This window comes from Chlamydotis macqueenii, chromosome 4, assembly GCF_036417535.1.
Source record: "Chlamydotis macqueenii isolate bChlMac1 chromosome 4, bChlMac1.mat, whole genome shotgun sequence".
NCBI lineage: Eukaryota > Metazoa > Chordata > Aves > Otidiformes > Otididae > Chlamydotis > Chlamydotis macqueenii.
The window spans coordinates 48,102,362-48,118,228 of NC_141559.1; the positions used below are offsets into that span (position 1 = coordinate 48,102,362).

A 15,867-nucleotide genomic window follows, 5' to 3' on the forward strand; every position below is an offset into this window, starting at 1 on the left:
AGACAACAATTCCTAGAATGTGTTATTTCAAAACCATTCTGCAAGCTTGATCCAAACTTCATTTTAGAATGCAAAGATTTTAGAAACTCTTGAGGTGTGATGAACATACCCATGTCTTTATTGGAGTGGATTGCCAGTGAAGCTAGCGCCTTTGATATTGATTAAGGTGTGGAAAGGCTGTTGGTAGTTTCCAGGGAAGTCAAATCAATTTGTGTAGAGGTCGATTGATTGTCTGCAAAAGCAGTGTTGCTAGAGGTTAAAGTCTGCTCAAAGCAGCTATTTTACGCATTCTACCCACTAAAACAGTGCCTGATTTAATAAAATTCAAAGTTGTTCCATTCTGTAAGTCTTGCAGTTTTTCACACATGGACTTGATCAGATGTATTACTTCTATTGAGAAGACATGGTACAAAGTAAAGGCAGAAACTGGAGTTGGAGTTTGAGTCCTGCTCTTCTGAAGACCCTGTGTATCATTGTGGGCATGCCAAATCGCTGGTCTGCAAGTTGAGGAAACAGGACTCTTCTTAGATTGCTGAGAGAAGAGTGCATTTTTAAAGACTGACATGCCATAATTATAGGGTCAGTATATACACGTTAGACATGTTTTTTTTAAGTCAAACAACCAGTACTGTTTTCAAAGTTGTTAATAAAGCTGAATTTTAAAAGTTCTGTTTTCTTTTGACATTCTCATGCAGTTGGGTGCTCATCAAGGATCTATGTTTGAATCCTAGCACACTGGGCCCACATGCTTATGAGGTTCCCTTCGTGTCAGTGGTGTCTTACTTTAGATTTTTGCTTGATCTTTCTGGCATCCTTCCTGCTCAAAAGTCCTTTGCCATCACCATGAATACTTGGAATTTGACCACATTATGTATTTCATCCCCTTTCTCTTAGGCAAGGGCTGATAGTCCAGAATTCAGTAGTATTTGCACAGTATTCACTGAGTTTATCATTCCCGTCTTCAAAGTTACGCAGCTACTGAAGCAAGCATGGGCCTTTTTTTTTTTTTTTTCCAAAACGAGTTTTGTCCTGTTTTAGCTAGGACAAAAGAAATATGCAATTCTAAACAAAATAATAGTACCTAGCTTTGTTTCTCCCCCTTCATTTTCTTGCCATTCCCTGAGAAGGGCAGAGTCCGTGGTCCTTCCTTTCCCTCCCCTGCTGCTGTGCAGTGTTGTTTGCAGAGGGTGAGATCTCCACTTACTCTGGGTAGCCATTTGCATATTTTCTGGCTGACTGGCTATGCCAGATAGCCAGCAAAAGACTGTTTTTTAACAGTCTCGGTTGACTTTTATTACTTCATCTCTGGTCCACCCTCATCAAGTGAACAACGTCCCCGACTATGCACTGTTCAGTCCTTAAGCCTGTCTTGCCATGGGTAGCAGCCAGGAATTTTGCTCAAGGACTTGTACATAAGTAAGGGATCATCAAATGATAGTGACCACCTAATGGTAGCCTTGTAATACCATGTCTTCAAGTTACAATCCAGCATGTAGTTCAGAGGAAAGCATGGAAGGCAGATAAATCCCATATTCAAAATGCAGTTTCAGTTTTGCACATCTGTGAAAAAAGAAAGTTATGCAACAGAATTAGTATTTTCTTTTTGTGGGATCATCTCACTCTTTAATTTGAAATTGCCACTCTAATTTCATCTTTTTGTATCTTTGTGTATAGAGAATTAGGAAATCAAGCAGTCCTTGCAAATGGTCATGACAACCTTATAGAGATGGATGTGTTTTCTCCAACATATCACGATAGCAGTTATGGGTATGTGACTCTAAGTGTTTGCATGATGCTAACTGTTGACACAAAAGACAGAATGTGGTCTTAAAAAAAAAACTTGGTTGCAGTAGTTGAGAACGTCTGGGACAGAATTCCTCATCTTTATATCTGACTTTTTAAAAATCATACTTCACATAATTTATCATACTGACTCATGGTAAAATACAAAATGGTAAACTTTGACTGCCAAATCTTGTTTGCTTTCACTTAAGAAAATAAGAGTGCAATTGAAGTTGTATTAATTCTCTATGGCCTGATTCTGCAAGCTGTTGGAAACTGTTTGCATGCTTACACATTTGCCAGATCTGATCCTTAGTTTATAATACATTTACTACTTAGCAAATGTTTGTTTTAGAAATATTATGACATATTAGTATAGCATAAGGAATGACCAATCAAAGAAGTTAAGAAGAATTCTATATCTAATCTGTAATTTTTTTTTTACCAGCTTGTTTGAAATCAGAACTGCTGGTAAAGATCTAACTGGAAATAGAGGATTCCATGTAAATGAAGATTTCAAATCATTTAAATAAAATTTATATTATAGGACTGTTCCATATCTGCTTAACTTTGTCATTAATATCTGTCTTGTATTTGAACTATGTTTTGGCATTGCTATGCCAAATTAGTGTATTTGATTTCTGATCCATAAAAAAAAAAAAAAAAACCCTGAAAAGCACTACCAGTTCTCATGAGTTCCAGGGTGTTAACCAGCACAGTATGCTAAATTTTAGTAAAGAATTATTAATCATAAATTTACCTTTTCTTTTTTTGTTTATACCATGGTAAAAATCAGAGCTTTTTGTCTAAATTCTGTTTTGCTCATTGTAACTCTTAACATTATAAAATGGATAAGGTACAATTTGATTCAATGACAAGATCTGCGTCTGCCCATTAATAACTAATTAATCTGTAAAATATATTGACACTGTACATTGATCTGCTTCATGTTCCAAGATCTCTTAAATTTGCACTTAGCCAAAATTTAAAATCAACAGCAGAAAGAGAATGGTATGTTAAATTCAATTAATTAATCATTATCAGCAAACCCAAAGATAATGTAGATATTTACCAGAAGACCCTAATATATTTTCTTGAAAGTAAAAATGTAAAAAATGTTAAAAAAGAACAATACCAAATAATATTGTTCCCTCTAGACCAATTACCATACAATACTGATTCAAATGCATAATTGCTGAAGTAGAGTTAATAGAACCATGCCTGGTTTATGCTTTGTATGTTTGTAATGGGACCACCAAATGCAAGTGTTTTGGCAAATGGGCTATATTAGATGAAATTCTTGTTAGCTGATATTAATTCAGGTAACAATACAATGAAATTTATCTTGTTTGTAATCCCTTCATATTTAAAATTATGCTAGCAGGGATCATCTCCTGGTGTGAAAGTTGTCCAGAGATAATTACACATCAGTTCCAAAGCATAATAATTTGAGACTACAGCATGCTATCAGCATGAAGATTCAGTTTGTCAGCCTTACTAACATGCTGCGTCACAGCTAAAATCGTTATATATTTGTTTTTTTGTTTTCATGTCACACGTGTGTTACATTATGATATACTATTTCTTAGTTTGTATGGCTTACACAGAGAATATTAATCTAATGAATTGGACAATTTTAGTGGTAATAATGATACTAGAAATAGACGTTTTGTATACAAATTCTAATGATTCATAGGGCTAGACCTAAAGAATAGTTGTTTGTAGCTTTGAGAGACTTGTGCACAGTGCATTAATTATTGTAAGACAGCTGGAAATCTCATAGTATGTTAATGGTATGAACTGTTGGCTTTATTTGCTACCCCTATTCTTTTCTCTAATGTGCAAACATATGTTAGTATACATGTTGACAAATCAGTGTAATTTGAAGTTAAAAGTCTGGTTTTCTTTTACCTAACCTGATAGTCCTCTCCCCAGGTCACCTAGATGTCAAAATCTGAAAAAAAAAAAGTAAGATTCATTATCAGCAAATGTCCGTATTTATATTTCTTGTAGATAAAGCTTCCTAGCATTTTCTATTTCTATAGAATCTCCCTATTTTCTGAAAAAAAAAAAATTGTATTTTTGCAGGTTGGGGTTTGAAAACTTCCTGCTGCATTTAAGTATGAATTCTTCGCAAGCAGGTTGGCTGGGGATTTTTGTCATCTGTTGGGGAAAAATTTCAGGAGAGCTGAGTTTAAAAGAGGTCAGGTTGATATAAGGGCATAGTGAATTAAATTTAAAAGCATAAGAAGCCAGGACTGGAGAGTGAAGGGGAGAAAACTGGAAATGACTGGACACAAGGGGTAGGAGCGGGTAGATGGAGTAGTCCAGAAGCAGAAACTGAGAGTGGTTGGTTAGGCGAGGTGGGACTTAGATAAAATGCTGGAGAAATAGAGACTGAATATCTAGGATGAAAACCAAAATTATTCCTTGCCTTTTACTGTTTGCAATTACTTGTGAAATCCTTTTGAAGAGCATGCACCTCATCACCTACTGGACTGACTCAGGATGATGAGAAACCTTGGCTGCTGGTATATGCTGTACTAGTGACAGAAGCCAGAAATAATCAGACCAAAAATCTTGTGTCTGTGATGGTCTGTGCTGATAAGAAGCCTTTCAATGCAATCACTGAAGTTTCTTCAGACTTACTTTAAAAAATTGCAAGTTAGACAGAAAAACATTTCAGTAAAATGTCATCAACACCATAAAATTAAGCACACAAAATTTAAAAAAAATTAAAACCTTACCTCTTTCTGTGACTGCATGGCTGCAGTCAAGCCTGCTAGCCCAATAAGCTCCAGTTGAACCAGAAAGGAATTTTAACAGATTCTGGGCATTTTTTCTGTCACATTCAAACAGGTGAGAAAACAATACCAAACATCATGTCAAAGCAAAGACCTGGATAACTGTATAGTACCAGCATCCAACGTCTCTGATAATGTTGGTTGCACAGAGAAGTCCAGCTTCAAAAAGCCATATGTGGAAATGAGCACCATAAGAGAGGAAGTCACCTTCTTCTGGGCGCAAGGTGTCATCCTCTGCCTTGTTGAATCCCTGAATGGTGGTCTCTCAAATCTACAAATCTTGGCATGTTGCATATGAAAGAGTATATAAGTGTAGTATACAAGTTTTCACCAAGGAACAATAAGGACTGGAAAACGGGAATGACAGTTGCATCACTGCAGTGACATGTTTGAGTGACTACTGGTAGCATAGTAGTGGCAGCACACAGTTCCTCGCGAGTTATCAGAGACTCCAAACTGCAAGAGAACCACAGCTATGGACATCAATAAGTGAGCTAAGTTTCACAGATCCATTGTGATGGAAACTTCAGCCTGCTTGCAGCTTGAGGCAGAATCAGATGCTATCAGTCAGTGGCAGAATAATACTTCACTTCTTTAACTTCCCTCTTGTTTTATCTCCTTAAAAAATGTCCAGTAGCTCAGTCAGGTCTTTCAGCTACAGATGAAATTTCAACCTTTGTTCCAACTTCTGAGTTAATCTTTGGGTAAATAATGCAACTCTGAATCTCTCTTAAATCACATTTGCTTTTTTAAATTGTCTCCATGTGTCTTTTGAGACATTTAGAGTAATTGTTCTCTTTCAGCTTTGTGAAGACAGCAAGGGTAGTAGAAGATGATAGGAGGAGTATTTGTGCCCTACCCTTCTTCTTTGATTTTCTCCCTGGAAAGATTAAATTATTCAATATTCAAGACAGGAACTGACCAAGACTAGAATACTTCATCTCAGAGACAACTTTCTGTCTTTCTCTCTCTGTCTTGGTAAGGGTATGATTCCAGAAGAGCAGAGAGCGAGATAAGGAATTGTAATATAACTTCTTACTGCTCACATGAGCATTTCCAGTCCTCACTGCAAAATTTGGACATTTTCCTCTACTCTCTCTTCCTTTGGAGAGAGGAGAACGGGAATAGCGTGAACTCTGTCAGTATCAGAAAGTGCACTAAGAACTGTCAGGTTTACTCCAACTGCTGCCTCCTTCATAACTGAGTATCACCAAAAGATCGAGAGCCAAGTCAGTTCCTGTAACCTAGATAGAGGTCTGCGTAGGTACTAGTCCTCTGGCAGACCCAGAAGAAGCCTGTAAGGAGAACAGAGCCACTTGATATTTTTTCAGCAATACATAAATCTAGTTTCACTCTTCTTTGGAAAACCACTAATTGGACAATCCTGCAATGAAGAATATGAGTAACTAAAATTGTGGCAGGTTTCTTTGCTTGCCCACCCAGTACTATGAGTCATTCTTTGCATCGGACTCTCCTGCTCAGTTCTGCAAAGTGTGGCTTAGCGTTATTTGTTTCCCTTATTATCTTCACTGAGTGCAGCATAGCAGAGAGGAGCACAGAAGAGCAAGCTTGGGAGAGCCAGCTGATTATACTGGTTCTTTTGATCCTAGATATGTGTTTACATATCACAGAAGTTAACTCCTCCTTCTCCGGGAGGAGAGAGCTAGCAGCCCGAATCTGAATTCGCATGAACAAGTAATAGGATGTTTACAGGTCCCCTCTGCATACTGTAGCACGATATTCTCTTATTCTACCAAGAAGGCAGTGCGTTGCAGAGGAAGAGATTTACTCTTGCACGGCTAAAGAGAGGATGTTTGGGGCTTTTGCCAGTATCCAGTCCTTCAAGTCACCATGACCTGGTGGGTTTCCCAGCAGATGGGGATGCTGTCATGTCTGAATTGCTGTTTGAAGCTTCAACTGCAGGTTGCCATGCCTGACTCTCCAGTCTTTCTCCAGCAGCAGCCAGCAGTGGAGCAGTAACCTGCCAGAGGCCAGATGTGAAAGGACACACAAACAGTAAGGAAGGAACTTCCAGCCTTAGTAGTATTTTTTTTTTCTTTCTTAACTTTCAGTCTTCAGTTTGTAAAGAAAGCAGGTCCTCAGTGTAAACCCACCTAAATTCAAGCAAGTGTTACCATATGTAAAGTATTTTTCTCAAACATTTGAATAAGCTGTTAGAAGAGGCTTGTCTCCAGTTCCCACAGATGTTTCCTCTGTTTCTGCATATGGATAATAGCTCTCTTCTTTCCCTTTCATTCATTCATTCTTTCTTTCCCCCAAACTTTTATCTGATGTGATCTTGGAGCTTTTTGCAGGATTGTGGTAGTATTAGTATTGGCTCTGAGGAAGCGGAAATTCACTTTTATCTCTTCCTAAGCAATTTTTTGATTGCAATTCTGCACAGAAAATAAACTGAGACGAATTCACAACATAATGTAGTTTCTGTGCTGGCTTGGATTTATGTTAAATGCAGCCATATGGTTCTGTGGAAGTCAGTCATAAGCCTGTGCTGAGGGCGAACACCACCAGCTACAAGGTTTCATCTCAGAAGAATGTTAACAGAAGATGAAGACAGGCATAAAATGCTCACAGAGAAACAAAAATCCAATTCCTTCTGGAGCCTACTGGGAAAGCTGATCTCATGCATCAGTGAACCAGAGTTCATATGAGACCTAGCCAGTAATTTCTGTTATCTTTTATATCTTCACTGTAACGTCACTCGGCAGAGATTAATCTTCTCTTTCCATCTGCTTCCTCAACTCAGAGCAGGGAATCAGATTTATTGATGTGATCTATCCATTAGTGAACCAGGCAGAGCTCTCTAATGTCAAGTGGCAGGTGAGGGTCGTGGTCTCACTCAGAGAGCCCAGTTCAATCCAGTATGAATAGGGTCCAGTCAGCAGAGAGAGATCACACCAGTCAGTAGGTGTAGTGCAATGATTGATTGTGATCTTGGACCACTGTTTTTTCCACAGTTAGTGGTTTTCTTCTGATTCTGGCAGTTAATGTATCTGGTATGGATTTTGTAAACAAACAAAAAGCATGATAATCCATTCCCAGTAGGGAGAAATTCAACTGGTTTGCATTAAGGAAAGTCAGGGAGAGATTAATACAAAAATGTAAATGAGAAGTTGGAGCAAACTAAAATAGGTGCAGCTGGATATATCCATCCTCTCTTGAAGTTACTTTCTTAAGATTAATTTATGTCTTTGCATGGAAATGGCAAATAAAACACGAGGTCTTCACACAGAGATAGGCACCCGGTATCTCTGCGTGTGTCAGTAATGACGTATTTGAGGTCGAGATGGAGAGGTCCCAAACCTCAGCAGTCTCTTCTGTCTGACTTTCCTGTGCCCCTTTGGGCCATCAGAGAAATAAAAAGACAAGGCTGCAGCTACCCTTATGTCTTGCTTGCTTACATTAGCCTCATGGTGCTGCAAAACTGTTGTAGAAGGTGCCATTACATTTCTGGAAAGCAGAATTACTGATTGCTACTCTCTCAAGATAGGTGCATTTTGTAATCAGGACTATTTTTTTGACAAAATCTGGTATTTTATTTTTCGTTCAGGTGAACAATCGTGATGATTGTCTTCATTGCAAAACAGAATAATTAAAGTTTTTAGTCACAAAAATTCAATAATACCATTGTATTAAACATCAAATCCAAGTCATTAGGAGGACTACCAAATTCCAAGCAGAGAAGTCCTGTCTCCTGCAGTATTGGTCCTGAGAGGTAAATCTGGCACCAAAACATAAATTCACTAAAATTTATATTTCTGTCAATGTGCATTCGCTCAAAGTGGATTCGATAGAAGCTTTTTCTGCCTTGTGAGATTTAGGGAAATATGATTGATGTGTTCCTAATTCTAGATGTCTAAGATGTAGATATTACCACTTTGTGCCTTGGAGTCAATCCAGGGTAACGGATTGAGGACCTTAGCAGAATGGATAAGAACACTTACTGGGGCTTGCTTACAAATGTCTTAATTTATATAGCAATGTCCACAGATTCAACACTCCTTAGAGGCAAATAATAATTTTTAATAGAGTTAGATAATTGCAGATTTGAGTTGGTTTTGGGGAGAAGATCAGCCTATGTTCCGCAATGTAAAAAGCAATGTGCTCATTTCTTAAAGTACTTAACGGGTGATTACAGAAGTCAGAGTGGTATTGCCTTGGCTGTAAGAGTCAAGTAAAGTAAAAGGATCTTTTCAACCAACAGTGGTTCCCAATACTGATAATTGTACGTCCAGGGTTTTCCTCAAATTGCAAGGAGGACAGATGAGTGCTAGATTAGTGGGCTTGTTACTTACATGAAAGAAGTCTTTAGAGACTCGTGGATTTACTTAAATGTTGGGAAGTCTTTTGGTACCTAAGGGTAAAGGAAACAATGCAAAAAAAAATGTTAGGGATAGGTTTTTTTTCCTCTTCCACCTCTCCTCAAATCACTTTCTATTCTGTCATCTTCCAAATGTCAGTTTTGTTATATTCTACACTGAAACAACAGGTATCTGAAAATAGCATTCCTCAAGTCCACAATTGCCTTTGCCTGACCCATAAAGAGCCTAATTTTTGCTTTTTTTGCTTTAGGCAATTACTTTTTAATGCTTTGGTATGTTTTACTCTAAAAATAAAGTGAAGCAAACAGTAATATTATCAAAATTTTGTCTTCATGTACTGCAGGGCAAACAGTACATACTCATTGTACATGAACAAGGGAACAATCAGTTGAATTTAAATTGAAATTGATAGAAGAAAATACATTTTGACACTATGCATGTGTAGCTTACAGAACAAAACACCACAAAACATCAGTGAGAGCGTGAGTTCTGGACTCTTTAGAGAAAGAGCGAGCTGATAGTGAATAAGTAGTCTGGAAGGCATTCATCCCCTCCCTTTGTGCTCGCCGCTTGCAGACAGTTTTGTTCCTGGTGATCTGCCCTGCTGCGGTAATTCCTGTTTCTGCTTATTTGGTTATAACTACACGCAGATTTTGCACATGTAACTGTTTTCTGTCAAATAAGACTATCCTCCTTCTCCACAGTTTCTTGCAATGAACTAAATTGCTCGTTGTACCGCATATGCTTGTGGGAAGCCAACCCCTTGTGCTGTTTTTTAGACAGAGACATCCTTCAGAAGTCCAGGTCAGAGATAATTTCTAACAATGAATGCCTTTTGTAGTGCAGTCTTCTGAGTGTTATAGCTATTCTAATTCAGTGGTCTTCTGGTAGCGATCTGTAATGATCTGAAGAGCCACATATCATTAACATCATCATGGAACTGACCAAACAGACTGCATGTAGGACAGTATAGGAGACGGTACTGCAAGAACACCTGTACTGCAGTGCCACTATGACATTTGTTACTGATCATGGTGGAAACTCTCTGTTCAGAAACATGACCAAACTAATAGATTTATTCTGCTCCAGATTCTTCAGGTGCTGGTAGTATGCAACAATATACAAGATTGAAAGATTTGGGAGGGAAGGAAGAGTTTAGGGTTTTTAAGCATATATATTCTAAATACAATTTTATTCTGGATTGATGGTATTGTACCTCTTAAGGTGAGGAGTGTTTTGTAGTTGTAGATGCATAAGGCCTAGCAATATTGACCTCTAGTCTGTGACAGCAGTCATCATCTAAATAATAACATTGCACAAAATAACAATAGCTACCTTTAAATCTCACTGGTGAGGTGATAAAATATGATGCAAGTTCTGATGTACTTAGAGAAGTTCAGTAGAATTTTGCTGGGCCTTATTCACAATTCCTTATTTAGTACGATTTTTGTAAAAGAATCCTGTGTGACTTTTAATATGTTATGACATATTTGCCATGGGATTCAGCACTCTATTGGTGCGCTTGTGCTGTATGAAATATTTTAATACAGAACTAAAATGCTGCCAGGAAAGTTGCTGGAAGTGATAAGGTAGAGAAATCATATCCAAACCAGAGAAATCATAGCTACAGATTGCAGTGAATCTTTTGCAAAGTGAAGCAATCTCAGTATAAGCAAAAAAAAAAAAAAAAAAAAAAGTCATGTATCTAATGTAAAAATTATATTAGGAATGTTAAAATTATAATTCTATACAAATGGAGACCAATGTATTTACAAGTAATGTGGAGTACTCCTTTTTGCTTGCTGGTAGGTTATTTGTATAATGTCTGTGCTTCTGACAGTCGGGAGTTTAGGGCCTTCCAGATGTGTTTATATAAATTACATTCATGGACGCATAGTATCCATTTTCTCCTAAATTGAAGAAAGAAGTTTTTGTCACAGATATTTTGGTGAAGAAAGTTATTCTAAATCACAGTTCTTTTTCTGGACACCTGGCTATCTTATATCAGATGCATTTGGGCTTATGGTCTGAGCCTTACTGCCCTTGTATGTTTTGATAATCCATCTCTGTGTCTCTGAAGACACAGTTTTCAGTTAACTTAATCTTTCTGCCCAACTCATGGTGTTTTTTATCACTTTTTTTCCCCTTCTGCTTTCCTATTTACTGAATTTAGGAGAGGGTGCTTCAATTTTATTTTCCACAGAGGAAGTGGCAACACAGAGAAAAATCTTACTAGTGCGAGTCCTTGGCCCCAGCTTGAGGAGGAAGAAAATGGTCTGCAGATCAGCAGGTGCACATCAGCACTTTGGTGCTCAGAGAGTTCTGAGTTAAATTAAAAGCATCATTATTTTACTTTTATTCACGTGCTTCTGTTTTCTGAGCTGATATCTTTGAGTCTTTTGATGCTGTATTTCTGTCTTATCTTTCAAGGGCGGGAGCTTAAGTAAAATGCCCACCGTTTATGAAATAAAGGGACTTCCTAGCTGTCTTTGCATCCAAGGATTAGTTTGTGACATAACTTTGTATTTTGCTACCAATCTGTAGTTGAGATCTGCTAGGTACCGAGTTCTTTCCCCCTAAAATACACTTTTTAATAGCAGATAGAAATATCTGTTGAATAAACGTAAAAGTAGAAGATGATTTGCTTTAAAAAGTGAATTTAATTATTTAAGAAAAACAGTTAGCTTGTCTTGTAAAATATTAGCATGATTGCTGAATTTTTGTACTCTAAAGGTTAATAAAATATTTTAAGTGCTGCTTACATGAAGATCTAGCAAGTGCTTGTTAGATGATCAATTTTGAATGGAAGATACACTATTGCAGATGCTGTAAGCTCCCTGTGAGATGAAATGTGGTGTAATTGCTGGTCAGTCAGTGCCTAGTCAAGTAGTGCAAACAGTTTAGGCTTTAGAAACCAGCTATTTGAGTTCCCTGGCTTGAAAAGACAAGGTAGATCGATATATAGATAATTAAAATCATTTGTAGATAGATTACATTTCAAGAGCATAAGAATTTCGTCATTATCTGGAAGCAGCCTGGATTTGTTGTCAGACACCGTATCCTTCTGAGTGTCTCATGGGAACACTGCTTGGCATGGCTCAGTGAGGCAGACAAGATGTGCAAGTCTGATAGTGTTACACTTTAAATACTTCTCGCTCAGAGTTAATGTAGCAAGAAAGTCTCTGACAACTTTGTTAGTAACTCCACTCATTAGGAATAGAGAGATCCAAACAAATTTTCTTAACCCAGAGGAAGATACCAGACTGAGTTTTCTGTCATTATTTTTCCCTCGGCATTCTCCAGCCAGCTGGCACGACCGCTCTGGCTGCGCGTTCATGGGATTCGAAGCAAAGGAGGAAGGAATAGCTTAAAGTGAGGAGTCGTGCTGTGTGCTGCCTAGGACTGCACGCTGCTGAATTCACGTATAAAAGTTACAGTTTTCTTTCATTGCCTTGACGCCTGAGGTGGACTGTCAGAGCTGTGACAGCTCACACTGCCACAGATAATGCAGCCATCTCCCGAGTTTATCTGTGGGATTAACTCCTCAAAGGCTTTGAGAATATGGATTACAGTCTCTAGTAGGCTGTGCTGTACCAAAGCCAACATCTCAGCTCCCACTTTTCTCAGAGGCAAAAAAAAAAGAAAAGATCAGAGGCTGACTGTTTTGTTGCATTATTTTGTTAAAGCTTAGGGTATATACAGTTCCATTCAAGCGCTCCTGTAATGCCAGTTTCCATTTTTAGTCTGTTGAGCTTAACAGTGAGAGCAGGAGGACGTGAAAATTGCAGACTGGTCGGGCAGTTTCTTACTTTTGACATGGACACTGATGTTCAGGAGGAGTATTATTATATCTATTATATGGCTTTCCTTCAGTCCCCCAAAACAGTACACATTGCACACAGAGAGGGAAACAGCCACCTTTGTGTTCAGCATTTTCTTGAGATCTGTGTTGATACTGTTTGTGAAATGCACCTGGATATAGCATTTATCATATGTGGCCAGAAGTGAAAAAGCACAAAAGGTCAAGTGGGTAAGACACTTTATCAGGATTTAACGAATCTACATGCTTCTGTGAGTCTGTAAAATCAAAGTAATGGCGTTGTAAGGCGTAAAACATTTTTTACGTAGAGCTAGTTGTTATTATTATTTTGGTGTTTGCTACATAGAAAATGTCACAACTTTTAATGAAGTACCTGCTTAGAGAGGATTTAAACCACAAAGGCTTTGTCTTTTGAAATCGTGGGTAATCCTCTGAGCTCAGAAGCCAAGAAAAATTGGAGTGTACTGTTGTGCATCGGTAGATCTAGTGCATGTCCTTCCGTTGTTACTGACAGCAAATTTAGTATTGTTCAAAATGAAGTAACCTGTGTAGCATATTTCATGGGATCATGTTTGTAATGCAAGTATTTTCAAGAGAGGGCTTATGCCAAAATGTTATAGTTCACGTGTTAACCTCCCATAGCAAAATCACCTGCAAATAACAAACCTTGTTTATCAACTGCTGATATTTTTCTCAGGCTGCAGTGGGGCAAATTAATTTCTAGATGCCTCTACAGTGCATTTCTGATGAAGCTGCTATACCTGTATAGGTTGGTCCATTACTATGCAAGGATCTAAGCATCGGTCTGGGAGGATGAAAGTCCCATCAGCTGAGCAGCAGCGCAAAGTGCCACGTGATGTAACTAGAGGGCTTTCCCCTCCATAGCTAGTTCATTTGGTGCTAGATCCTCTCACCCGTACTGTATAGGTGGCATGTAGTAAGCAAACAGTGTAGGCATGCACTTGGCTCCAGGAGGACCTGGGTATCAGCAATTGATGAGTGTCTCTTACCTATTAAAAAATGCAGACACCTCTCTAGTTCTTTTTAGCTCTTCGTGCGCTTGGTAAGTTCAAAATTCTCCGCAGTGTGCTTTCTTACCATTTTTAGCTATAATATATTCATTTTGCAAAGCCTAATTAAGGTGAGGCCAAGCCTTACACTATAGAGTTGCCAACATAACAAATTGGTGGAAAAAACCTCTAGTGCAAAGGGCTGAGGTTGTTTTGCTGAGGTTTTGTTGTTCGTAGAGTTGTATATGTGTGTCAAGAGAAAAACTCCAGGTAATATTTGCCATGCTTAGAGGCTCTTCCAAAATAATTGTGCTTGCATGAACTAAAATTAACGGATTCTACTGTAGATAGGATCAGGGAGTAACGTTTCTTTTTGAAATTTTAACTTAACTAAATTAAGTTTACTCGTTAACTCAGAGTGTGTCTTGACTTTAGCATTGCTTTTCATTTCTGTTGCTGGCTGTGGTTCTTTTTGAGCGCTTACTAAATATATTTCTTTAGAGTACTTTGCAGGCTGTAACTAGCTGCTGTGTCCATAATCGGGTCTTGATACGGTAGGATTATGTGCGAGGAGACTCAAATTAGTGAACTGGGTATTTAGGACACAACAAAGTCTTTTAACAGACTAATTTTGGCAAACTTGCCAAAAGTTTGTGTCTGAGTGATGGCTGTTTTCTTTGTACTTGACCCAGGAAAGCTGTGATAAGTAGTGTGGGCTAGAGTCAGATTGCTCATTATTGACTTTTTAATGGAGTTCCCTGTAGTCTGTAGCAGAAGCCAACAAAAATAAACAGCAGCAGAAAGCCTGTCCCTACTTGTCAGATAAACTCTGAGAGACCTCCTCCTTACCATACTGTATTTTGGGTAGTTCTGTTTCCTGTCTGGATTCCAGTGTATCACTGATGCTTGGGGGGGCTTGGTCTTTTCTTAAAGTGAAAATGCCCTTTTTTGTGCAAATGTTTTGTCGGGTTTTGAATCTATAGCACATTGTAGATTGGATGTTGTTAGCTATTTGAAAAATAGGCAACATCAAACAAAACTAGTATGACTGCCTGTGCTTCAGCTTTATTTACTTTATTTACTTTTATCCTTTACCATACGCTCTTTTTTCCGCAGGCATTTCCTATTCAAAACAGGAACAGGGACCACACCGCTGTTCAGTACTGCAACGCCAGGGTACACAATGGCATCCGGCTCTGTTTATTCCCCTCCTACTCGGCCACTACCTAGGAACACTCTATCCAGAAGTGCTTTTAAATTCAAGAAGTCTTCGAAGTACTGTAGCTGGAAATGCACTGCACTCTGTGCTGTAGGGGTCTCAGTGCTGCTGGCAATACTGCTGTCCTACTTTATAGGTGAGTCCCATTTTTCATAATTGTCACCATGAATAGGGATGTCTGATGGATTGTATATGGTCTGTGACATACTAACCTTTAACTAGCAAAGTTTTTGGTAGCACTAAAAACCACAACCATGATTTATTGAAAACTCCCAGCTGTTTAGAGGAAATAGAAAATCTGTGTATTTTGCAGGCGTTCTGCAGCATGATAGTGGGTGAGTTAACTTCAAAGAAGTATTTGAACTGCAATTAAGCTATGTGGTGTCTAGTTCTTATAAAAGTATGTGTAAAATATGGGCTGTAAAAATTCCATGATGTGAATATAACTTGCAGAGTATTCATGGAATTCTTTTCCTCTCATTTAGCATGAAATATAACTAATGCAGCCTTTAGGAATGCTAATCATTACGTATGCCTATGTTTGTGTATAGAGCTAGAGCAAAAGTCTAATACAGACTTCTGATTGCAAGATAGGGAAAATAATTGTCAAAAGGACAACATACAGGGAAGATGGAGAGTTCTTCCTCTCTTGTGGGATTGTTTATTTTTAATTATCCTTTCTTTTCTCTTTTTGCTTGTTAAATTCCATTTCCCAGTTTTTATTTTAGAGGATTTCCTTTATTTCTTCATCTCTTTATTTAGTTTCATAAGTATTCGCTATAAATATTACATAATTTGATTTGATTTAGACAGTTAATGGGGACAGTGCTTGTCTGTGAGAAAAATGTCAATGACTGTAATAAGGGAACAGAACAGACTCTTTTTGCGCTTG

General features: G+C 38.1%; 1 protein-coding gene across 1 annotated transcript in view; it reads left to right on the plus strand.

The window, feature by feature from the left end:
• The window catches only part of TENM3 (teneurin transmembrane protein 3), a 425,198-nt gene that overhangs the window by 288,533 nt on the left and 120,798 nt on the right, over positions 1-15,867 (plus strand). The window contains exons 6-7 of the mRNA XM_086747281.1: positions 1,675-1,767; positions 14,873-15,111. Coding sequence (XP_086603407.1) covers positions 1,675-1,767; positions 14,873-15,111 — 332 coding nt within the window. The remainder of the gene's footprint in view (positions 1-1,674; positions 1,768-14,872; positions 15,112-15,867) is intronic.